Here is a 13,400-nt window from a genome sequence, read left to right as displayed (position 1 = left end):
TTATTTACTGGTACATAAATATTAGAAACAAATGCAACTACGAATTACTTAATTTAAAAACAGAAATGGTTTTGTATTTTTAAGTAATTTGCTTTGTAATTTGTCTCTAGGATGCCTGGGCAGAAAAGAAAGATGTCTTCTTCTGAACCTGAAGTTAAGAAAACAAAGATGGATCAGAGTCTCGTGGAGTCCGATAAATCTCAGATGCCCAAGAAGTCTTTGAGAGGAAGACCTCCAAAAAACAAAGCATTGGAAACTCAGTCGTCTAAGCAGAAACATCAAGCACAGCCGAAGGAAGAAAACGGAAAACCTGTTCGACGGTCATCTCGCTTGAAAACGCCACAAAAGAAAGGCGCGAGGGGAAGACGGCGGAAAGATGAGGGGAAGGTGAAAGGCTCTGGAGATAAAAAACCCCAGAATATGTCTGTCCTGAAGAAAGGAAGCAAGAAGTACGTTTCAAGAGTGAAGAAAGAAAAGCCATCCTTCCCCGAAACGATCAAAACGGTCACAGCCTTGTTTCCTGTGCAAATAGAGCACAATTATGGGCGATTGCTCGACCTACATAGTGAGGAGATAACACTACCCAAACCTGACAAAATCCACGTGGCCAACATAAGTGATCTGCAGTCGCTTCACGAACCGCGAGTGAGCAAAGCCGAAGAGCATAAAGAGCATCCGACAGATCCTATTGAGAAAATCACAGTGAGTGTGGATGCGAAAGTAGACGTGATGAGCAAATCCCCTCCACCTCTAGAGGCGCTTTTCAAAGTCATCCAAGAAACCAGCATCGCGAAACACTCGTTCGCCGGTAAAGACATTTCCGACATGGACGAGTTGGAAGTCGTGAACACGTGCTCCCTGCAGGACAGCGTGCAAAGCACAGACGTGGCGAAAGTGTTTCTCCCGGATTCAGAAGCGTTTCTGGATGACGATATTGAGATCGAACACTGCGTGGTGGAGATCGAAACTTATGAGGACTTGGAGGAGGAGGAGGAAACGGTGAAACCGCAAGCGGGTGAGGCTGTCACGTGTAAGGAGCTCACTACTTCGCCCTCTTTGCCCCAGGAAAGTGTGACGGACTCCTCGCAAGGGCTTCCTAAAAAGCAGGCCATGAACCCCCAGGCTCGGACGAAGGCGCGTCTGGCGGCTTTAGCTGAAGAAAGAGCGGCTGCCGCTAAGAAACCCCCACCGCGACAGCTCAACCTCCTCGCTCTCTGCGAGGAAATCGCGGATGATATTGCATCCGATGCTCCTGGAACTTCAGATGAGGCAAATGCTGAGCAGCAGCAGGAGGCCAGTGAATCTACGGAGGTCTGCGAGACCGAAAAAGAGGTTTCTGAAAACGCCACCCCCCTTGAAACTTCTAGTGTTGAGGCCGATGATCCCAAACTTGAGGACGATGCACCTAAGAAACGCTTTTTCCTCAGTCAGGTGTCTTTGCCGCTCAAGACCAACGAGAAGAAGAAGCTCTCCCGCTATCAGAGGCTCAGGCAGGTGGAGCTTCAGCGGGATAAGCTGACTTGGACCCGTGTTAAGAAGCTGAAGGCGGATCAGGCGAGTCAGGCTGGTTCTTCCCAGGAGGCCGACGCTCCATCTGTATCACCCAGCCCGGCCACCACCCCTGCACAGGTTCCTGTGCCGGAAAGCGTGCCCAAAGTGGGCTCCAATGAACCCAGGAGAGCCCTTCCGGCTCAGGCGCCCCCAATGCCTAATGGGATCACCAGCCCCAAACCCAAACCAGTGGTGGAGTATAAACCCTACACTCCCAGACGCAAGTATTCACCGGATGACTTCGAGCTCGACGGTTTCGAAGAGGAAGCCAGCAAACCAGCAGCCCCCAAAAATGAGGTGAAACATTTATGCAGATACACATACACTACCGTTCAAGAGTTTGAGGCCAATTATGCTAGTAAAATACATTGGCAAAAACGATTTATCTGTTATATTAATTTACTGTCCAAAGGGGGGAATGCAAAGCTTTTTAATTCCTGCTATTTATGCTAAATATAAAGCTGCAAAATGTGTATTATAATGCACTAAGAATCACATATAATGCATACAAATACTTAGTTCATAAAATATTCTAAGGTTTTGGGTCAGTAAATTAAATTTATATTTAGCATTTTTTATGTTGATCTAAAGTTACAGTAAAGACACTTTCCAAAAGATAACGTCACGTAAATGCTAGTTATTTTTTTTATTTTGCTTTCTACTCAGTGAATCCTAAAAAAGTGTTTGCACAAAAATATGATGCAGCACAAGTTTGCAGCATTGATAATAATAATCTTTCTTGAGTATCAAATCAACACTTCACAACGATTTCTAAAGGATCTTAGGACATTGCAGACTAATGATACTGAAAATTTAGCTTTGCATCACAGGGATTTTATTAAAATAAACAAAATTATTGTAATAATTACATTTTACAGTATGTACTGTATTTTTTTTATGTAAATGCTGCCATTATGAGCATAAGAGGCTCATCATCTTCTTGTTTTTTTTTTTAAATAACAATCCCTAAATTTTGAAGGAAAGTGTAACTTGTAAAGAAGTGATTACAAAAGAGTCTTATCCCTGAATATTAAACTTCAGGAGATAATTTTTGACTTAAATGATACGACAAATTCTGCAGGTAGTTGAGGAAGGAAATAGGAAGACTTAAGCAGACTTATAATTTCTATTTAAATTGATATCCTCTAAATGAAATGTCTGCATGCTTTAACTCTAAACAGCAACTACAACTGATGGTAAAATGTGTCATTCTCACAGGTCAAACCAGAGCAGTCCTCTTCATCCGCTAAAGTGCAGCCCAAACCAGCAATGGAGAGAAAGCCATGCGCCCCCTCTACTGCAGGTAGACATTGTATGAATTCATTTGTTTTTGATTTGAATGCAATGCTAGTTTCATAATCGTAGCTCATGCATCTCATCACACCCAGATAACGGATGTGTTAAAGTTTTAAACACATTTTAAATTCGTACACTTTGGCAATGGTGTGATAAAACATTTTTAATTAAAACAGTAATTTTGACTACTTTGTGTTGTGTGTGTTCACAGATAATAAGCCGAAACCCTCTCCCCAGCAAGAACCTGACCAAAAGACACAAACAGAAAACAGCACCGGGTAAGTCAAAAGACTTTAATGAAAGATCAAGGCTCGTATTCACAAATCTTTTTATCTTACCGCTAAGAGTTCTCCTAAATGGCAGTAAAAGATTTTTAGCTAAGAGTTTTCACTTAAAACCTATCCACAATGCTGCTGAGAAAATTAACAGAGTAGAAAAATGATGGCTAAGCAAACTGGACACAAGAACAGCTGTTACTTCTTGCCTAACTGATTAAAAAGGATTTAATCAAAGGAAAAGAACATTTTAATAACCGCCAAACTCTGAAAGTGATACCTTTTTAATAGCTCAATATCGTCAAATATTTCTAAAATGTTTATATTCCAATGCAGATTGTCGGCAACAGCCATTTTAGGATATTTGTGAGTTGGTCTTAGTGACCTAAAAGTCCTTTTCACAGATTTAAAAAGCTAGTTTTAGCGCTAAAACACTTCATGAAATACTATTAGAGCAAAAATTTAGGAGTCCTAAATTTAGACTCGTCCACTATTATTAAATGAACAAGTTAGGAGCTACTTGTTGTTTCAGCCTTAAGATTTTTGTGAATGTGTGCTGAAAAGTAAAAACTTTTTATGTCTGTAAAAAAAAAAAAAAAATATATATATATATATATATATATATATATATATATATATATATATATATATAATATAAAATATTATAAATATATATATATATATATATAATATATTAAATAATAAATATATATATAATTTTTTTTTTTTTGCTCATTCAACACAAACCTCAAACTAATGCCTTGTAGCTGCGCACATTATATATATATATATATATATATATAATGTCTTGCCTACAAGGCATTAGTTTGAGGTTTGTGTTGAATGAGCATTGTGTTATTTAGGACAGCTTTTTGAGAATTATTTTTGCAATTCCATTTGTTGATGCTAGAGCGATTAAAGTCTATTCTATTTTTTTGTGTATTCGTTATTCAATAGAAGCTGTTATCATTTCAGGGAAAATGCTGGTGTTGAACCTGGAGCAGAACAGAAGAAAGAGGACAAAACCAGTCCAAAACCTGTCAGTACAGCAGCACAGTCCAGCAACGTAAGGCAATTACATTCTAACAACCTTTATGTATTTGTGTAGGTTAATTTATCCCAATCTGTCATAATTAATCATACTTACCTTATATTTATTTCCATTCCTTTTTTCATTATAGACCTAAATGCAAATACTTGTAACAAATTAAAGATCGTTCCAGAATAAACAGTTAAACCCGGATAAGACGTTCGTATCTGGTGAAGGCTGTTTTTGTGCTTTACAGGAAGCTGGTCAGAAGGCGTTTGGTGCGGTGACGTGTAACGTGTGTGGGATGCTGTACTCTCCTACCAGCCCAGAGGACGAATCCCAACACCTCCTCTTCCACAACCAGTTCATCAGCGCTGTCAGATATGTGGTGAGTCAAGAGAGAAACCGTGTCCTATCCACATACTTATTATTACGTTAATAACTTTCAGTTATTTACCATACCTTAAAAATGTTGTTTGTGACAGATCTGTGAGCAGTAAGCACGGCCTTGAATGTTTCTTTAATGTATCCTTATAAGAAAGTTTATATTAATTTAGAATTAAAAAACAAATGAACTAATTCATTACACGTTTTCCTGCACCTAAACTTTGAAATTAGTATTAATATATATTTACATATTACAACAGTTACTGTTCAAACTACATAAAAAGGCAGTGTACTTTAAGTATTTATTTATTTTTTATTGAATTAATTTCTGGGATAAAATTACTAAATATACCCATTTGGCATTAAAGTTAAGTTGAAAAAATATTATAATTTGTCTTCACGTAAACGTTTATAGTCATGGACATTTCCGTTTTAGGATAGGGGTTACGGTCTCAAAATAAATATATACCCATGTCTCAAAATCATTGCTGTAATATCTGTTCCAGGGCTGGAAGAAGGAGAGAATCCTGGGAGAGTATCCTGATGGCAAAGTTATTCTTGTTCTCCCTGATGATCCTAAGTACGCACTTAAAAAGGTACTTGACTTTTTCTCGTATCTTTCCATTCACTAACTGTCTATTTCAAGATTTCTGATTGCTTTCCCGATGCATATGATATCTGTTTATGATACTTGTCTGGTTTGATTTAAGGTCGAGGAGATCAGAGAAATGGTGGACAATGACTTGGGCTTCCAGCAAGTGGAGACCAAAGTCCCATCACAAACCAAAACCTTCCTCTTCATTTCAAATGATAAGAAAGTGGCAGGCTGTCTTATCGCCGAGCACATACAAGAGGTCAGCTGAGCATGCAGGTGTTTAATAGCGTGTTTATAGGGGCATATCTGGCGTTTCATTGCATTATTTAGAAACCAATGAGAGTGCATTACGCTCATTTTTCAGCAGAGGAAGTATGAAAAACGTGCATATTCCATGTAGTAGTCACTGTAAGGCGCTATGTTCGTCTTAGTCTGTTTTGCGTCTGATGGTTTTGTTTGGCTGCTGTGTGCAGGGATACAGGGTTATAGAGGAGTCCGTGCCGGAGGGTTCAGAAAGAGAGAAGGTCATGTACGAGCGTCAGAGGGCCTGGTGCTGCTCTACTGTACCTGAGCCGGCGCTCTGTGGCATCAGTCGTATCTGGGTGTTCAGCATGATGAGACGGAGAGGCATCGCCTCACGCATGATTGAGTGCCTCAGGTAAAGGCTTCAACTTCTTTTTTTGTGAGCAAGTCAAGTTACTTTTATTTACTTAGCTCTTTATACAATACTGATTGTGTCAGTTTAAATAGGAAAATAATTTGTCAGTAAAGAGTGAATATGTAATTAGTGCTTTCAAACAATTAATTGCATTCAAAATAAAGGTTTTTGTTAACATAACAGGGCTTAAAGTTCTCCGGCATTCAGCGTTTGGCTGCAAAATCTTACTTTTAAAATTATTTTGTCTTGTTCTAGTGAATATCTGTATTTTGTGTGTTTTTATATATTTAATATATATATTATTATATATTATATCTTGTTTGACAGCACCTGTTATATGTAAATATTGTTAGTTATAATGTATTAAAACAATGACTTTTATACTGTCAAAAGTATAAAAGATATGTATTAATACAGCTGTTTCTGAAAATATGTAGATTAAAATCAATTTTGGGGCAGTGAATTTTTCAATAAACTTTATATAATAATAATAATAATTATTATAATCATTTATTGAGCACCGAATTAGCACATTATAGTGTAAGTTCAGCTTTATCACAATAACAAATAAAATGTTAAAGTATAAATATTGAAAATGTTAATATTTCGCGTTGTTACTGTTTATTTTTCTATTTTTGATTTCTGTATTGTGTGCGCAAGTGGTTAAAAAAAGTCTTCACATTTCTACAGATCTTTTTACAGTCGAAGTATTAGTGTTTTGTTTTGTTTTTTGGGTAGTCAAGTCCTAAATGTTTATTCACATCTTTCTCCAGGAATAATTTCATCTATGGGTCACATCTAAGTAAAGACGAAATCGCCTTCTCCGATCCCACACCTGACGGCAAACTCTTCGCAACGCATTACTGTGGAACCTCTCAGTTTTTGGTCTACAACTTTGTAAGCGGCAATCGCTCAACCTGACAGGACGTGGACATAGAGTTCAGTTTTAAAATATTGACACTTGAGAAAAGGACTGGGCCTGGAAGGCTTTATTTCACTATACCAAACAGCGCAAAAGCGAAGTAAGAGAACAGAAAGCGAACGTAGGATGTCTTAAAGGCTCTTTTTGTTCAGAGTCATGGTCTGAATTGGCAAACATTGGCACAGGAGGTGTAGAATGCAAAGTTAGACACCGATACCTAACCCTCACGGCCAGTTTGACGTATTTTAATAAGCCTGCAGAGTAGCTGTTCGGTGAAAGACATCTAAACTGTTCTCTCAGGTTTAGGTTGCAGCCTATTTTAGGACTCACCGTTTAGTGGAAGCCATGTAGTCCAGTGCACAATTGCAAAATCAGTGTAGGTACTTCTTCCTAGAACGTATAGGAAGATGTGTGAACTTTTCTACTGTAAGCAATGCCTCGGTCGTGAGGCGACGACTTTTGAATCTCAGGTTGAAAAACATCATATGAATTTGTCATCGAAATCTCCCTTTAACCCCTACATCATGTCAGCTATTTTCAAAGAGAGAGTATTTTCCTGATACAGTGTGTTCCATGTGCATTTTAAAAGGTTTACTTGCATGGCATTGACATCGATGGACGGCAGATGATTTCAAAGAAGTCGCTGTTTTTGATGATTCATTTGTTTTTAAAACACAAGTGTAATAATTCCGAATGTTTGCCCGGTCATAGTATTCCATCTCATTTTAATATTTTTAGAATGATTTTATGTATGTATATGTATTTTGATTGAATTATATTAATTTACTCATGGCAGTGACTACAGATGCATCTTTCTTTATCTTCATTCCTTCATTCTTCTTTGTTATTTTGTAAGCTAATACAGTTTAGTTCTCTGAAGCTAAAAATTATAGCCAGGTGATTGGGTTGAATCTGTGCATTAGGGATTTGCATAATTTATAAATTGGTATGTTTGACCATTGATCAGTGGTTAAAATGGGCTGGAAATTTATTATTCCAACTAATTTCTATATACATCACTTTTAAAATGTAAAAAGTGGAGTTATATATCTGCATGTGGTGTTTTCCTCTTTGGCATAAAGCACAAGGCCTCGAATGCGCTGAGGATTCAGGTACAAACTTTTCCCTGTTTTTTCTACGTTTTCCCTGTTTTCTAGGCGCCTGACTTTTATTTTGATGGGAACTCTTATTGTGTAATATCGCGCTTCCGGTGGGCGTCAAAGACGCGATCTCGCGTGTTTCTCTACACGTTGTTGTGGGCATGAGAAAAGTAGCTTGCTTTAAAAAGGCTTTAGTCTTTTTGTAATGCATACCGTGCAACATACTAATCCAAATAATAACATATTAATGACATTCACTCCTAAAGGTGGTGTGTTAGTGTAAGACCACGTGTTTTCTAGCCATCATGGTCGATCGAGTTGAGTTGGTCGTTGGGTGTTACGAGCAAATAGTGTTTGGATATCGGCTCTCCCCGGGTGACAAGGTATTTATCATGGTTTTTTTTGTTTCAACTTTTTTTATTTTGTTAATTGACAGTCTCTATGTTTTCACAGTGAATATTAAACGCAGAAGTGTCTTGGTTTGCTCCAGTCTGCGTTTGCATTATGATTTCGATATTGGTCCATATTTAAACTGTCATCGTTTTACAGACTATTGTTTCAATTGCTCCTTTATTTTTATTTTTTTAAATAAACTCTTAATATATTTTTGTGTCTGTTTTTAGGAGTGGACAATTGAGCCCAACTTTACCCATCATGCACACACAGCATCACTGACCTCGCTTTCATCCAGCGATCAGTTCATCGCCACCGGAAGCAACGATGAAACCATCCAGCTCTATGATATGAGCAAGAAAACCGAACACGGGGCTTTGTTGCATCACGATGGTGAGGACGTTGTGTGCCACTTCATCACATTGCTTTTAGGTTCATTTTGGTTTTGGATGGGATCCTAAAGAGCTCGATCAATAATTAAGCGTATGGATTGTAATCTCACGTTCTTGGCAGGTACTATTTCTTGTCTGGAGTTTTACGGCTCGTCCCATTTGCTCAGTGGAGGACACGATGGGCTCATGTGTGTGTGGAGCACCAAAAAATGGCAATGCTTAAAATCCATCAAAGCTCATAAGTAAGTTATCTGAAATGCACGCTAAACATGCTACCAGCCCCAACTTTTTTTTGGATATAATTAGTGGTTTTATTTAGCGAGGATGTATTGATCAAAAGTGAGGGGAAAGATGATAAGAATTGTTTCATTTTATTCATCAAAAAATTTAACACTGATAAAAACATGTTTTTTGAAGAGTAAATGACGTATTAAAAATATATTAAAATACAGAAAAGAAGGTTATTTTGGAAAGCATTATTATTTCACGACATTGTGTGAAAGCGTAAAAGTACCATGCTCTACACAAGTGTTAATTAGAGTGGGTTTTATTTGTTTAGGGGTCATGTTACTTCACTATCAGTACACCCTTCTGGAAAACTCGCTCTCTCTGTCGGAACGGACAAAACTCTGCGGCAAGTACACTGATGTTGTTATATTAATATGAATGTGATTTGGCTTGATTTTGCTTGCTGTTCAACAAGAACAGTAGATCTTATGGTAAGATTTAATTGCAGAACATGGAATCTCATTGAAGGACGTTCAGCTTTCATCAAGAATATCAAACAGAGTAAGTTAGATTATGATGCAAAATATTTTCTGATTCTGTCATTTTGGTTTTCCCTTCTTTTTATTTCTATTTATTTCCCCCACATATTTAGCAAATTTTAAATCAAATAGCCAAAATGTGCTTTTTATTTATTTTGTCTAGCGTTTTGAAGGAAACAAAATAAATTGATAATTTAAAAAAATTACTAACACTAAACATTTTTTTTTATATACCTATCACTATACCAACAAAGCACAATTTAACTTAAAATAAATGTCACAAAAACAATCTCTGCCCATTTTCTTGAATCATGCGTGTATATATTACTGCATGTATATATAAATGCAGCCCCGCTGAGTAGAAAAGAGATTTTTTTTTTTTTTTTTTAAAATTGAAAAATATCACAGATCCCAATTTGAAGACTATTTGTGAGCGTTGTAATAAATGTATTAATAGAGCTGTTGTAATTATTGTCTTATTTTATTTATTCGGCCTTTGATCCCTGGCTAAGTGCTGCTTGAATACTATTATATTAAGAAAGTTGAACTTCTCATTTAAGTCTATTTTTCTTGTATATAAGATGAGCTGTGTGTAATGCTGTTTTTTTGTAGACGCAGAGATCGTCTTGTGGTCACCGGACGGAGAGCAGTATGCAGTGGTTGCGAACGACCAAGTGGACATCTACGTTCTGAAGTCTGCCGCGGTTATTGGGACCATCGCGTTTACTAAAAGGATTTCGTGTGTGAAGTTTCTAAAGGTGAGCGGTCACGTCGCTTCCAGCGTACAGTTCAGATCTGGCTTCCCTGCTTTCGACGTTCTTAAACCTCAAAGACGTCTTATTCCGTTTCTGTTCTCCACGTCTCCTCCAGAACACGCTCTTGGCTGTGGGGGGAGATGACGAGAGCGTGCGCGTCTACGACGTGACCTCACAGGAGCGTGTCTGCGAGTTCAAAGCACACGAGAACAGGTATTTTACTTTCAGTCGGCCCCGTTGAGTCGGCTGCTTCTCAGAATGCCTTGTGAAGTGAGCGAGATCCGCTGTGCTCATTTAATGTTTTTTTTCCCCTAGAGTAAAAGCCATTGACAGCTTCTTGAAGGATGATTTCTGTGTCCTTGTTACGGCGTCCAACGATGGATTCGTTAAGTTGTGGAAGTTCGATCTCGAGGTATTGTGTATCTTGCTTTTCCTTTTTTGTGGCGGTGAACCGCACCTATCATACATTGCGTGGCCCGGTGGTGTTATGTTGGTTGATCCGTATTTTACGCTCGCTCTGTCCTCACGCAGAACCCGGGGGCTCCTTCCCTGCTTGGCCAGGTGAACACCACCGCCAGACTCACCTGTCTCGCCATTTGGAAACCTGGCGAAGCGAAGGAGGCTGTTGCGGTTCAGCCTGAAACTTCTAAAGGTGTGGTCACGTTTATCGGGGTTTCTGAACATTTTCACGGGTGAAATCCAGTTGTTGCGGTAGGAATCCATTGTGGTGGGAATTTCGAGACTTTGCAGCTGGCTCAAGTTGGCCACACACACATTTTTTGTAAGGTGATTTTGAAAAGCCACTTCTCGGCTATAGCTAAAATTGTGTTACTGTGATCTCGCCCTTAAAGGGATAGTTCATCCAAAAATGAAAATCGATCGAAAAAGCCATCGTTTACTCACTCTCAGTTCATTGCAAAGCTGTACGAGTTTCTCCTGTTGAACACAAAAGAAGATATTTTGTGGGTAACCGAACAGTTGCTGGTACCCATTGCTTTCCATTCTATAGAAGTCAACGGCTACAGGCAGCTCTCTGGCTACCAAACATTACCTTTTATGATCAACAAAAGAAAACCTTGAAAGGTTTGGAACAAACTGAGGGTGAATCATGACTTGTCGGTGAATTTTAAGTATGTGAAAAAAATCTGTGTGGTTTCAATTAGAGCGGTAACCTTAATTACATGTTGAGAGATTAAGCTGTTTCCACACACCATGTTACCAAAGGAAAAGCTTGTTAATATTTGTATGTTTTCTCAAAACAGCTGTTGCGGAGTCCTTGAAGCCAGCCAATAGTAAAAGAGTGAGGCTACCCGGAGAAGAGGTGGTTCTAGAAGAAAGCAGCTCCACAAAACAAGGAAAAAAGAAGAAAAAACAAAAAGTGCAATAAAATGTTTTATTGAAATCCTTGGTGGTGTTGTATTATTTACAATTCCGGTCTTTCCTGTCATATGCAGTGATTTGCAGTGCGTTTATAGATGTTGACACATTTTAAATTCCAGCTAAATGAAAGAAAAAATAATTTTGTTATTTTTGCTTTTAAGTGCTTGAGTTGTATCCAAAATAAACGTTTGCCTACATGTGTGTTTGTAGTGTAGTGTGCATGTTTAATATAATATATACAATTACAAATATTGATTTACACAGTACACGCAAATTTATTATGTAAAGAAAATTATTTTTAATGCGTTTAATCGGTTCGACCACTCGTTTGTCAGTTTTTAAAATAGTTAGCTTGTGTGACTTTTATTTTGAAAACTGAAAAGAGTGTTTCAGGAAGTTAAAAAATGAACATAATTTAGGCTTTTTTTTCGCTAGCAACCCACAGGTATCTTGTTTCCTTAACTTTTAGTTAAACGTGCAGACATGGCTGTGGACTGGTTTGGATATGGTTATGCCACTCTAATAACGATAGGAGGTATTGTTGGTTATGCTAAAGCAGGTAAGATCTTTCAACTATTTAATTTCCTTTTGGAGTAGCCAGTGTCCGCAAAATACGTTTAAAAAGTTTCCGTACAATGAAAATACCATTTTTATAGTGTAGATGTAGCCGAGCGCATAACTTATGTTTTCAGTTTTTGTCAACGGCCGACAGAACTCACTTTAAAACTAATGCACTGCAGCTTTCGCTGATATTTTTGTTAACGCACCTTCACCGGAACGTCTTCCTAATATGGTCAGTTGTCTCATGTTCCCGCTTCCTGCTGCAGGTAGTTTTATCTCTCTGGTTGCTGGCCTGATGTTTGGCATTGCAGCATTTGTGGGTGCTTATCAGATGTCAAAGAATGACAAAGATATCTGGGTTTCACTGGGTAAGTCAAAGTTTGTGTGTGTATATATATATATATATATATATATATATATATATATATATATATATATATATATATATATATATGTGTGTGTGTGTGTACACACACACACACACATCACTAATGGGATGTGTTTTTATATTTGTAGGCACCTCTGGATCACTGACCGCTCTGATGGGAGTGAGATATTTGAGTTCTTGGAAGATTATGCCAGCTGGACTCATGGCAGGAGCAAGGCATGAATATTTTATTTTAGCTATAGAATATTTATATAATAATTTTTTTTAAATTTTTTGTTCTTAGATGTCCAAAATCTTTAAATGCAAGCAACAATTTGTATATTTGTATGTCATATAATTCACATTAACATGGATAGATGCATTATTTTTGGTGTTGAATTATGGTTTTTTTTGTGTCTCTTTTGCAGTTTGTTGATATTCCTGAGGATTGGCGTGAAAGTGCTACAAAATTCACGAAAGAAGAGAAGATGACCACATTCAGAAACTGTTCTTGCGGATCCAGAGGAGATACTGAAATAGCTTCATTAGAATTTTTATACGTGTGAGAATGACAATAAAATTCAATTTGGGGTCATACGGAAGTGCATTCATAACTGAAGATGAATAAATAAAAGCATATAAACTGTATTGCCTTCTTTGAGTTTCAAACGTGTTAATTCACATTTTCCTCTATTTGGGGTAATTCGCAATCCTTTAAAATTATTTAGTAATAACATGTACAGATCTATAATTTCTTAACTGAAAGTTTAATAACCAGAGGCATTATTAAGCATATTGTGAGTCAGACTAAGATGTATATCATTCGACCTATAGAGGGCCCCAAAATCTTTTAATAAAATCAGTATTTTAAAGACCACACAAATAGCTGTTTTTTTAAAGCATATAAAGAAGTATCATATTTCAAGTTTTTTTTTAAAAGACATATTTCCATACAAAAAGTGTAACCACTG

General features: G+C 37.5%; 3 protein-coding genes across 4 annotated transcripts in view; all 3 read left to right on the top strand.

The window, feature by feature from the left end:
• The window catches only part of esco1 (establishment of sister chromatid cohesion N-acetyltransferase 1), an 8,214-nt gene extending 708 nt beyond the window's left edge, over positions 1–7,506 (top strand). Inside the window, exons 2-10 of one of the 2 annotated variants that reach the window (XM_043226286.1) lie at positions 111–1,848; positions 2,770–2,854; positions 3,059–3,125; positions 4,098–4,188; positions 4,409–4,540; positions 5,046–5,135; positions 5,250–5,393; positions 5,608–5,792; positions 6,566–7,506. In XM_043226286.1, the coding sequence (XP_043082221.1) occupies positions 112–1,848; positions 2,770–2,854; positions 3,059–3,125; positions 4,098–4,188; positions 4,409–4,540; positions 5,046–5,135; positions 5,250–5,393; positions 5,608–5,792; positions 6,566–6,713 (2,679 nt within the window). In that variant the 5' untranslated portion in view covers position 111 and the 3' untranslated portion in view covers positions 6,714–7,506. Of the gene's footprint in view, positions 1–110; positions 1,849–2,769; positions 2,864–3,058; positions 3,126–4,097; positions 4,189–4,408; positions 4,541–5,045; positions 5,136–5,249; positions 5,394–5,607; positions 5,793–6,565 lie in introns of both variants that reach the window. The other variant, XM_043226285.1, reaches the window with a different exon arrangement.
• Positions 7,507–7,639: 133 nt separating this feature from the next.
• On the top strand, positions 7,640–11,523 carry pak1ip1 (PAK1 interacting protein 1). The gene is made up of 10 exons (XM_043226332.1): positions 7,640–8,197; positions 8,438–8,600; positions 8,721–8,841; positions 9,159–9,233; positions 9,336–9,388; positions 9,979–10,124; positions 10,237–10,334; positions 10,437–10,533; positions 10,653–10,773; positions 11,384–11,523. The coding sequence occupies exons 1-10, from the start codon at positions 8,120–8,122 to the stop codon at positions 11,506–11,508; spliced, it is 1,077 nt and encodes a 358-aa protein (XP_043082267.1). The 5' UTR covers positions 7,640–8,119; the 3' UTR covers positions 11,509–11,523.
• Positions 11,524–11,881: 358 nt separating this feature from the next.
• Positions 11,882–13,077, top strand: tmem14cb (transmembrane protein 14Cb). The gene is made up of 4 exons (XM_043226352.1): positions 11,882–12,060; positions 12,329–12,430; positions 12,579–12,666; positions 12,858–13,077. The coding sequence occupies exons 1-4, from the start codon at positions 11,985–11,987 to the stop codon at positions 12,919–12,921; spliced, it is 330 nt and encodes a 109-aa protein (XP_043082287.1). The 5' UTR covers positions 11,882–11,984; the 3' UTR covers positions 12,922–13,077.
• The last annotated feature ends 323 nt before the right edge of the window (positions 13,078–13,400 follow it).

This window comes from Puntigrus tetrazona, chromosome 24 (genome assembly GCF_018831695.1).
Source record: "Puntigrus tetrazona isolate hp1 chromosome 24, ASM1883169v1, whole genome shotgun sequence".
NCBI lineage: Eukaryota > Metazoa > Chordata > Actinopteri > Cypriniformes > Cyprinidae > Puntigrus > Puntigrus tetrazona.
The sequence above is the reverse complement of the archived record's forward strand: the minus strand, read 5'-3'. Positions and strand labels throughout refer to the sequence as shown.